We start from the raw sequence: 11,436 nt of genomic DNA, 5'->3' as shown, positions 1-11,436 counted from the left end.
GCGAATTGTAGCAGTGGAAGCTTATATTTTAACTTGTTTCTCTACTTCTTGAAGAAGTAGAGGCACATATATACATCAAAGTAACATACTAGAAGCTTCCTCACGATTTCCAAGCACGCGGAATGATTCCATAAGACTTTCATCGACGTTATAATAGTCGGTTGAGCCTCATATCACAACATGCCGAAGCCGACACACATGGGTTTCGTTGATCGACTGAATTGCTCGTCAGGGGGAGAGGCCGAGAGACAAGAAGCTATTAAAGTTGAAGTTGAAGTTAGCGAAGCTAAGAAATGGGAGAAAGGAGTCTCAAGCAAGCCCCGGGATCCTTTGATGGTGTCACGACCCTCTGGCCCGCGTCACAGGGGGAGAGTTGGATCCTAGGTCACGTGATGTGCAGCCTTCTGCCTGCCAGGCAGGAGCGCCACCAGGAGACTGCCTAGCGGTACTCTAGGCAGAGGGTGGGGGTGTAGCAACTATAAGTAGCTGCAGAGTCCCTTCATAGCACAATAATAATCATCACACTTGTTCTCACTTCAGGGTTTCTACTGTTTCGGGTCCTCCTCGACTTCTGTGTAACACTAATCACTCGTCTACGCTATGTGTATTGGAGGACCGTGGACGGAACTGCTCGGAACTGCTCCAAAAGTCCCGTCCTCAACATCATCTTGGCTGCACGGACGGCGATTGACGAGCTACAGAGAACTTGCTTGATATCCATGCGTGGAGGTTTGCCTGCCCACATTCGTTGTCGCTCCTCGCACCAATTCCGGCATTCGAGGAGGATGTGCCTCACGGTTTGGCGTCCATAGCCGCATTGGCATTGGTTGGTGTCGGCCTTGTTGATGGTGTGGAGGTAGGCGCGAAGGGCGACCTTGCCGGTTCGCATCTGGGTGATGGTCGAGCTGATCGCCCGATGTGTGCCCACATGTGTGGTGAGCGTTCCTTTTCCCGGTCGAACCCCCAGTTTGAAGAGTTCTCGGCCGTGTTTGGCGGTTTCCCAGGATCGTTCCCACTCCGCTTTCATGGTCTGTCGGATGGTGGACTTCGTGGTTGCCATCAGCGTCAGGCACGGTCCTGAGTAGAGCTCCGAAATGAATAAACGAATACGAATATAGCTTATATTCATATTCGCCTTTACGAATATGAATAAAGTGAATATTTATTCATGCGAATATGGGTGTTGAAGCAAGTGATAGTATTGTTGGTTGTTAGGATGATCCTTTCCAGGCGGGATGACTCTCTTATATACACAAGTTCCTACCCCTTGTCACACCGTTTCAGCCACCGGGATCTTCAACAGAAGGTATCTGGACCGAATCTTCAACAGATATTCACTTTATTCATATTCGCCTTTGCGAATATGAATATAAGCTATATTCGTATTCGTTTATTCATTTCGGAGCTCTAACCACGACTGGCAACGAGACCGTGGAGAACGTGACTTCGACATGTCGCAGTCATTGTCAGCAACTACAACTCGATCTAATTGAGTCAGAATCACCAACGATGAGGGATTTTCTAGCGTCGTACCCATCCATGCCAATGTACTTTGTCAATATATTGCCAATACATTGCCAATATCCGAAATGACTCGTTGATATAGCGGACGAATGTACCCGTTTTGCCGGCGCCAGAGGAACGTGGATCAGAGTCAACTGTCTGCAAGATCATGCCTTGTCAAGACATCTCTTTCCAGCCTTGTCACTTTGAATAAATGACCCTACGCGTCTACTCCAGGGCTCATTTCATCTTGCAGGATGTTCGTCATACAATCCCACAATGCCTCTGATTCAGACCGCTAGTCCAGCGCCATTCGATTACGAACATGTCAGAGACCTTCGGAGGGCACTAGAACAACTCACCCTTCCCCCGGGTAACTCTATTGGCACTATCGTTTCCCATCACCTCAGTTCTATTGAAAACTACGGTCGGCAATTAAAGTTAGGACGTCATACTCTGAGCAACGCAGAATCTCTAGCGACCGGGTTTTAATGATCTCATCTTGATTTTCACAGCTCCGACGAATAGGGCAGATGCTTTACCATTCCGAGCCAATGATGGCAGCTTCGAGAACTCTTTGCTTCTTGGATAGTATTCTCCAGTGGGCCAGTCAAGGCAAGCGGAATATAAACAACACCATCATTCTCCATGGCCGAATTCTCCGCAGTCAAATCCTCCAGGCTAGCGAATCTCCAGCGGAAAGGTAACTCCGTGACAATCACGGTTTTCGGGTCATCCAAGACATCTGTGACTTCTTGCAGCCCGGAGTTGTTCTCGTCTGCAGTTGTTTTCCATTCGAAACATCCGACCTCCTGAGAGCAGATCTACTTGTTTCTTCTGTCTCCGAAGCTGGTAGCATTGAGACACATAATGCCAGCTTCAAGAACTTCACCAGCAGACAAGACTTGCACAGCATAGCTATGAAGTTGTCGGTTGACCTATTTACGAGTGGGGGTATCGGTATGACGGATTGGGCCCAAAAACTGTACGAGTACCTGAATTTCGTTGCCATGAATTGTAGAGTCGTGGTATATTTATGACCGGAGCAGAATGAGATTAGGTAGAAGGATATTCAATCTATTTACTCAAGTCCCTCAATCAAGGACTTCTCGCGCTTCCGCTTCGTCATTCGCCTGCCACCCTCGCCGTCTTCTGTCCTTCTGAATCACAAAGTACCATGACAACAATATCGACGTGATCGACACGATCAGAAAACACAAACAAATTATATGAGACATGGTAACTCGGGCCAAACACCGTGCTGTAGACGTGAGGTCCGACAATGCCTCCAAATTGAGCCATGGCATTTGTCCAGCCGATTCCAATGCCAGCTCCAACAGTACCTTCGAGGGCGCGGATACGTTTAGGCCATATGACTGGATATGCGGAGCCAGCGCAAGATACAGCGACAATGAGTGCCAGGTACTTGACCACAGGCTGTGCACGGTGATGAGGATGATGTAGCATATGACGGTGGTGCCCTCGACTGTCAATGATGATGTTAGTGTTAATAGCTGAAATCAAAAGTTGAAGAGTAAAGCCTACTTGAGACAGCGGTTGTCCATGGACGAATCCATTTCTTATGCAGAAGTCGACCTAGCGTATTGAGCAAGATGAAGCACGAGACGTAGGGAGGCTATGTTGAGGTTGCGTTAGTCGTCCTCGTATCGCTGATGTGCCAGGTAGACAGAACTTACGATGTTCATCAACTGTGACTTGGCTGTCGTCGTGAAGCCAAGCTGGTATATTACGGTCGGTAGCGCGTAATTGATGCCGAAGCCGCCGATACCATGTGCGAGCCAGTAAAATGTAAAAGTGTACGTGCTTGGGTCACGCAGAAAGATCTTCAGCGATGACCAGTCCCAATTGCCTTTCTTCCCTTTTGGCGCAGTAACACTGAGTCTCTCGGCCATGTAAGCTCGTTCTTTCTCGTTCAACATCCTTGCCGTTTCAGGGTAATCTGGCAGACCGAAAAGCGCGATGAAGGATAGGATGATTGCCGGCAATCCTTCGAGGAGAAAGAACCAACGCCATCCTGCGAGGTTGCCTAGCCCATCCATATAAGAAATTCCAAAGGCCAACAACCCGCTCAGTGCGCTTGAAAGCTGGCCGACCGAGTAGAATAGGGCGATGCGCCATGGAAGTTCCTTGGGTTTGTAGAAGAAATCCATATGGTAGAGCACGGCAGGGTACTACTTTGTCATTAGTAAACAAAGACATGGGATACACGCGGTATCATTGATGAGTAAGTAGACGTACAAAACCAGCCTCAGCTGCGCCAATAGCGAATCGTACACACATCATGCCCTGGAAGCTTTGGACAGCTGCTACTGAGCATGCACAAATGCCCCAGGCTAGGATGAGGACGAACATCCATCTTGAGGGTCGGAAGGTCTTCAACAACAGTGTGTTTGTGGGCTCGAAGATTAGATAGCTGTATGAGGAGATAGACAAAGTCCACGCCCACATGCCAGGTGTGAAATGCAATTCCTTCTTGATGCCCGTACCGTGTTCAAGATTGATAATGGCAGCATTGGAATAGTTCGACGAATCGATAACCCGAAAAATATACACGGTCGAGTAGAAACCAACAAGCCAGAAGTCGATCTTGCGTTTGACTCTTTTCTCAAAGTTTGCGTCCACCGCAATATCACTGGTAGTATCAATCTGACTGTCAGAGGGCGAAGGAGGGACCTGGGAGGTGAAAGTCTCCCTGGCTGTCTTCTCGGTCGACATTCCGGCAGAGACAAATTCAGGCGTGTCAGGGAATCAAGGTCAATTGATTGCTAATCCAGATTATGCGGGCCACCGACTGACCTGCTCATCCACGAGAGAAGAGCACATTGTGTACTGGCCCGCGCTCCTGGTATTTAACCAGGAGACGGTAATACGGCTTCTTCATCACGACATCAATGAGAAAAAGGCGTCACGTCGACCAAGTAACTCTTTGCAGTCAAGTTCAACGGGTCCAGATTCGAACAGATAGCGAAACATCATCTCTGTATTGGGCCGGACTAGCATTCAGCACTTTTGATGATAGCCGCACTTCCAGTATCAGAGCAACGTTCATAGAAGCAATTATCTTGACTACCCGCATTCCGTCCGGGTGTGGGGGCGCCACCCATTTGCAAACTCTCCAACAGGGTGTTTCTGACGTGGGATCATCGAGGGCTGCAGCAATCACGACTCTTTAGCACAAAAGCACGCAGTCAGCGTGGGTGGTGATAGCATTCCCCAACACAGAACCGAGGTCTTGTGTCTCAGGGTCTGACTCCCATCACATAGAGATACGTACCTTTCAGCAGACCCCGCACTTTATAAAGAGAAAGAAAATGCCGGATGTCGAAGTGGTACATTCTTTCTTTGCTCCAATCATCAAATCGATAGTTCCAGAGTGGTTGTTCAAGCCTTGGAATCAACCAAAATATGGCACCATCGGCTATTGAAAACCCTGTTTCTGGGGTGTCTCCGAGGCAAATTCTGGCGAAGCCATGGAGCCGTCCAGCCCATACCAAGGAAAACCTCGATTGGGCTCCGTTGACCAAGATTGATCTCTCGCGCTTCGATCAGCCTGGTGGAAAGCAAGAACTAGCCAAAGAGCTCTATGATGCCGTCACTAGAGTTGGTTTCTGGACTGTCGTCAATTCAGGAATTGACGATGAACGAGTCCTTCGCCAATTCAGCGTTGGAAACACTTTCTTCAAGGAACCGCTGGAGGAAAAGCGCAGATTTCCCTGCAACTTTGCCGAAGGAGAATACTTCGGATATCGAGAGAATAGCCGCTGGGTGGGTGACACTGGTGTCAAAGAGAATATCGAAATGGTTTGTCGTCAGCACACAATATGTGTTTCATTCTCTTACTTCTGTTAGCTTAATATCCCGAAAGCCATCCCGGCATATGCCGATGTTGGCAAACATAAGATAGTTGAGGAGCTAGCCCAGTGTGGCCCAGCTGGTCCATACTGGTCCATGCTGGGCCAGGGTGCAGGTTCAGCCTTGTCTCATCAGCCTGCCGGCTGCTTGTCGGCATACCTGCCCCTGGTGCCTCCTGCTGCCGTCACAACTTCCGTGTGCGACCTGTTGGCCAGGTCGATTCGTAACACGCTTACGGTTTTTCTGGTTTTATGGGCAATCTCCCTATAATAAAGGGTTGGCTAGGGTACTCGTGTAGTCGGGTTAAGCTCCTGGAATTCTTGCATATCATTGAGTAGATCTCGTGGTAAAATAGCCGTGAAGGTAGCTTATGATTGGTACGAGCGATGAGGCGTCGCTAAGAGTCACTTAATATGAAGCACTAATTATATCAAGCCACGACTAGCCCATATATTCTACAGCAGTATATTGAGCCTTAAGCATTCTTGTGTTGAGATACGTATTAGCACACTTTCCCACGACATCAAACTTATAACTATTATCAACAAGAATCCACCGAAATATCTTATCGTGTTTATCTGCCGTTTGGAGGAGACTGTACACCTCATTACGGCCCCTGGATTCTCGCCCATTATTACTTATAACACGCCGGGAACCCATCTTGACGCCGGCTCTCAACTTAGCGAGTGCCGGATTTAGCCCGCCACCCTTAATCTGGATACATGGGCTCGGAACGGCTGAACCTATCTTTAAAACCGTCTTGCAACTATTCATGGAAACCCTAATATATATACTTATCCCTTATCGCCTTAGCTATCGATGGGAAATTAAACGTGATCACGGTATCATTAAGCGTCGGGTAGTCTAGGGGGAGAATAGGTGAATAATTAACCTTAGCGGCGGTATCGTAGTGAATGCGATGACGCTGCGATGCATACTGATATCTCAGGTACTGCGCGCTGTTCCAACAATCGAAAACCGTCGAAAGGCTGTAGAGGGAGCTTGCACATTCACTGTGCGACCAATGTCTAATTTCGGGACCCGCATCAGGCTGAGATCTCTCCATGCGAAGTCTGCACCATTGCCTCTGGATATCTGAAACGCTTATTGGACCACGCAAACCAATTGATAGTGCTCAACATTGCGACTATGGCGAAGACAACAATGGCATAATTCATTGTGACGCCCGTGACCGGAACATAAAGTGGAAAGCAGAGCCAGACAAAGATGAAACAGATCCAGACCACACTGATCACATTCAGAGCACGCCCAACAATCTTGCCGAGGTCAAAGTAATGTGTCGCGGCAAAGTCTTTTCGGTGCTGCAGCAATGCACAGGTGATCGGGATGGCGTAAGATGCGAATATGAAGAGGATGCCGGCACCGAGAATGGCGTTCAGAGCGGTTGAGGAGCCCAATTCGAGAAGGCCAATAAGTATGCACACCAGGAACCCGAGGAGGACTGCATGGACAGGAATCGAGGATCCGGTGGACATCTTGCCCATGGTACCGGAGAAAGGCATGCCGTCATCGCGTGAGAAGGACCAGAGCACGCGTGAGAACGTAGTCAACAATGTGGAAGAGGCGAAGAGGAAGCAGATTATGAAAACAAGTACCCCGACTATCGTCAGAGGCAAATCATTGAAGGAGTCGACCATGAGTTGAGCGATAGGCTGGCCGCCGACTGGGGCGAGGAGGTTGACGGGGTTGGTGATGCAAAACATATAGACCAGTAGCATCACAAGGCCGCTAACCGCGCTGAGGAGTGCGCTCAGCACCATGACTTGCGGAACCTGACGACGAGGATTGGGCATCTCCTCAGCCATGTGAGCCGCGCAGTCGAAGCCGTTCACCGCTGTGAGACCAGGGAGTAACCCGAGGAAGAACACAACCCCTTTCGAATTCCAGCCCGTACTGTTGACGAAATCGACGAAGACAAAGTCGGCGCTTTGCTTGGGATATGCGCGGACCAGGAGCGCAACCATAACAAATAGCGATGCGGCATTGATGTAAACAACAAGACCGTTGAGGATGTAGGGATACCACTTGAACAGAGGGATGTTGACCACAACGGCGAACAGCCCTGTGCCACAGTAGCCCAGGTAGTAATGCCAGGGTTGAACGATGAAAGTGGTCCGGCATATCTCGACCAACGCAAAAATGAGTTGCGACGTGATAAGGAAGCATGCCGCTGTCCAACAAAAGTAGCCGGCGCTGGTGAGCCATCCCACAATGTAGCTCAATGCTCGTGCTCGGCGTTTAGGTGCCAACGTCGCAGTCCAGAAAATCTGACCTAGACTCAAACGTCAGATGATAACCATCTCTTGTCAACAGCAAAGGTGAAGACTTACCCGCAGAGTGGGGCATAATGGCAGCCATCTCCGCCAGCGAGACACAGATACACATGTCCAGGATGACAACCATAATATAGCCAAAGATGCTGACGGGGCTCCCACCGACCCCGATCGAAACAGCAAGGTACGTGCCGATGGCTAATGGTGTGGAAGTTATCGAGTAGGCGATCCCCAGCGTGCTCCAAAGCTTGAACGGCTTCGTCTTGGGCGAGACACGTCCTGTGCTGACGTCGATGTCAGCCTCCGGCGGGGGTACCTCGTCCATCCTTGAAGTCTTTGTCAAACCCGACATGGTCGCGGCGGATTCGCGTAGGACCGAAATAGGTGAAGTGAGATTTTGTGGTGGCAGAAGTCTGCTGACGGTGGGCATTGAACCATGGTTATTCCCCCTTCTAAATACCGTTGTACTGAAGCGACAAGATTCCCCCCACGCCACCACCGTAAGCCCGCCAAAAGAGGCTTTACGCGGACGGGGCAGGTGACAGCGAACACGCTCAACGATGGGTAAACTTCGCCTTATCAACCACCATAGCCATCGACTAATGATAAGAATGTACCAGGCGTGATAAAGTGCGAAGGCAGGTCGCTGTTTTGGGAAGCTAACAGCGGATTGCCATTGAGCGTCTCTGTCTTCTGCATAGCTTTTGATAGAGGCAAACGAACGAGGCGAATCTTCAAAACGACCGTCAGGTCAAGAATAATCTTTCGGCTAAGGTTCCTGCCGTCGAGAGCTGGAAGGATCCATCACAGCACGAGAATTCCTTGCACACTCAATATAATAAAACTCATCGTTTAGCCAGAATCGTCCATCGTCTCCTATCAACCACTTTTCTTCCCGACACGTAACAGCACATCAACAGAATGTCCAAATCACTTCAAGGGAAAACGGCCATCGTCACAGGCGGGTCTCGGGGCATTGGCGCGGGCATCGCCGTCGAGCTTGCAAGCAGGGGTGCCAATGTACTCATCACGTACCAGAGCGCCAGGACACAAGCCGAAGAAGTGGCGGCAAAGATTCGCAGCCACGGCAGCGAAGCACTAATCGTTCAAGCTGGAGGCAGTGACAAGACTGGGCCGACACGCATCGTCGATGCAGCCGTGAACAAGTGGACCAAAATCGATATTGTCATCAACAACGCGGGAGCAGGTGATGACTGCTTGCTGAAGGATATGACATATGACTTGTGGGACAAACTCCTCAACTGCAATGTCCGATTCGCCACTTTCTTGGTGAAAGAATGCATGCCTCATTTCGGCCCAGCACCCCGCATTGTCAACATATCGAGCGTCATGGCTCGTATGGGCAGCGCATACGGAACCGCGTATACAGCATCCAAGGCCGCCTTGGAAGGAGTAACCAAGGTCTGGGCCGTGGAACTCGGGCAGGACTACAACGCGACTGTCAATTGCGTAAACCCCGGCCCCGTGGGCACAGACATGTGGCTTCGAGACACAGGTGCTGATGTCCTGGCTGAGTGGGATGTCAAGATGAAGGAGACCCCGGCAGCGGCCAGAATCGGAACTGTGGATGACATTGCGCAGATCGTTGGGTTCTTGTCCGAGGAGGCAAGCAGATGGTCGACGGGCAGCACGGTGAATGCGAATGGAGGACTATGCTGCGTCTGAACAATCACAAATGTTTTCAAGCAAATCCGTCAATGACTGCGATGTTGCATATGATTGCTGAATTAAGTAAATATATTTTACCACGAGTTTCAGAGAACGATGATATCCCTGGAAGGATCATTACATCAATTCCCAATGGACATGTCACATTTGCAACCTTTGTGGTTGACAGCGACCGTGTTGTAGTTCCATCAGCAGTGACGTCGAGCAGATCTTGAAGAAAAGGATGTGAGTCCTGTGTCAAGGTGATGTGGCCAGCCGAGGCGTTCTACACGGGAGGGGTTTCAGTGGTGAAATCGAATGAACTTGATGTCCACCCGCCGTGGGGGGCTAGCCGCTGACACGTCGAAAGCCTTCGCGGTTCAATTCAACCAACATGTCTTTGTACGATGCCGCCGAACTTTTTGTCTTCCGGAGGAATCAGCGAGGCCAACTACATCCTACGTGACTTTCATAAACAGGCTCTCAGCGAGGCCGCCCGACCACGGAAGAACGGGCATCCGACCTGTTACAGCTAGCTCGCTGTGCGAATGGCCCAGAACTGCCACCCCACCTTATCTCTGAAAAGCCACTGAGTAGATAAGGGTTACGTTACTGATAAAACCTGTTTTCCCCCGCCCTTACCTTCCTGATCATACCAGGCCGATTTCAATCTGCTTCGCCAGCAACACCCGACCGCATCGTTTGCGACTGCCCGTCCAGGTTCCATGCCTCGGTATTGCAGAACCCGTACGTTCACTGTGTCGCACCCTCCGCCCTACAAAGCTAGGGCTCCTGTCAGACGGACCAAAACATACACGGGTTGTTGGACATGTCGCGACCGCGGCACCAAGTGCGATGAGCAGCGACCCGAGTGCCGCAAATGCCTAGACGCCGAGATCCACTGTGAAGGATACAGTGTGAGGCTGGTTTGGGAAGACGAGCAGAATAGCGGTCACCGTGTTCAACGACGAACGCTTATACCAAGGCAAGACCCTGGGCATTCATCTCTCACCGTGGACGAGCTCAGCTCTGCGTTGGCTGAGATCGACTCGGCCGACATCAAGCCGAACATCGCTTTTGCAGCAAGCCGTGGGCCATTCTCCGTTTTCCAATTCTCGCAATCATGGTCACCCAGCCATGAACCCTCTCTTCCCCAGCGAGTTGGTCAGATTAATAGTCTGATAGCAAAGGACACTGCCACGACTAACCCCGCAGAAGGGAGTCAACAAAGCCATGTTTATGCGTCTGCAGCCTCAATCGTGTCCGCCTCACCGAGAATCGTTTCCAGTCTTGACGGAAGTGAAGAAGACAACAATGAGCACTCATGCATGGCTGAGGCCAACCTTGCCGAATATGAGCATCCTGATGCGGCAATGGCCATGATATCCATCAAACAGAAAGTTCAACCACATATCACGACTTATATATCATCCGCCTCACCAGACGAGCGTACGCTTTTGCACTATTGGATCACTGAACTAAGCGAAATGATGCTACCAACGCCACGCCAGGATAACCCCTTTCGCACGATATTTATTCCCCTGGCGCTTGCAGCATCGGACTCGAGCAGGAGTTCTTCTGCCAATGTAGCCTTGCTACACGCGATATATGCCGTCTCTGCCTTCAATCGGGCTCGAATTCCAGCTTCTCCTGGATATGTGGAGGCACTGGGTACCAAACATCATGAAATCAGTCTCCGTCATCTGTGGATGGCTTTATCGCAGAACGAAGCCGAAGCCGACTCGTCGCACCGGGAAGCTATTCTAGCCACCATCATTACCATGTCATCCATTGAGGTCATGATAGGGGCCTCTGCAACCTGGCGTACCCATCTGGCCGGTGGAAGGTCTTGGTTACGTTCGACCATAGCAAGCAATGCCACCCAGAGTGAATGTTTCTGGACGTTGTGCCAAATTTTCATTTGTATCGACACTCTGGGAAATCCTGGCATCCATGGTCTCACACCAAGCAGTATCCTTGAACCGCTTGAGACTCGCAACTGTCCCCTTACAAAAACCATACTGGATAAGCATTATTGCTTGGAGGAGCTCTTCGGAATTACGAAATCGACGTTGGAGGCGATCATGAGAATCAAGCA

At 50.2% G+C, this 11,436-nt stretch overlaps 4 protein-coding genes across 4 annotated transcripts; 2 read left to right on the top strand and 2 right to left on the bottom strand.

Annotated features, from left to right (window-relative positions):
• Positions 1–598: 598 nt before the first annotated feature.
• On the bottom strand, positions 599–1,060 carry PV06_11260 (uncharacterized protein; the record flags this gene model as incomplete). Its single annotated transcript, XM_016412903.1, has 1 exon — positions 599–1,060. One exon carries the CDS (start codon positions 1,058–1,060, stop codon positions 599–601), a length of 462 nt encoding a protein of 153 aa, XP_016256709.1.
• Positions 1,061–4,929: 3,869 nt separating this feature from the next.
• Positions 4,930–5,646, top strand: PV06_11259 (uncharacterized protein; the record flags this gene model as incomplete). The annotated part of the gene is made up of 2 exons (XM_016412902.1): positions 4,930–5,325; positions 5,374–5,646. 2 exons carry the CDS (start codon positions 4,930–4,932, stop codon positions 5,644–5,646), a joined length of 669 nt encoding a protein of 222 aa, XP_016256708.1.
• Positions 5,647–6,422: 776 nt separating this feature from the next.
• On the bottom strand, positions 6,423–8,090 carry PV06_11258 (uncharacterized protein; the record flags this gene model as incomplete). Its single annotated transcript, XM_016412901.1, has 2 exons — positions 7,728–8,090; positions 6,423–7,669 (listed from the first exon to the last, which is right to left on the bottom strand). Exons 1-2 carry the CDS (start codon positions 8,020–8,022, stop codon positions 6,423–6,425), a joined length of 1,542 nt encoding a protein of 513 aa, XP_016256707.1. The 5' UTR covers positions 8,023–8,090.
• A 501-nt stretch (positions 8,091–8,591) lies between these two features.
• PV06_11257 (uncharacterized protein) lies at positions 8,592–11,426 on the top strand (the record flags this gene model as incomplete). Its single annotated transcript, XM_016412900.1, has 3 exons — positions 8,592–9,323; positions 9,998–11,261; positions 11,311–11,426. 3 exons carry the CDS (start codon positions 8,592–8,594, stop codon positions 11,424–11,426), a joined length of 2,112 nt encoding a protein of 703 aa, XP_016256706.1.
• Positions 11,427–11,436: the final 10 nt, after the last annotated feature.

The sequence above is a fragment of the Exophiala oligosperma genome (assembly GCF_000835515.1).
Source record: "Exophiala oligosperma strain CBS 72588 unplaced genomic scaffold supercont1.24, whole genome shotgun sequence".
In the NCBI taxonomy this organism is placed as follows: domain Eukaryota; kingdom Fungi; phylum Ascomycota; class Eurotiomycetes; order Chaetothyriales; family Herpotrichiellaceae; genus Exophiala; species Exophiala oligosperma.
This window is presented reverse-complemented; position numbering and strand designations above follow the sequence as displayed.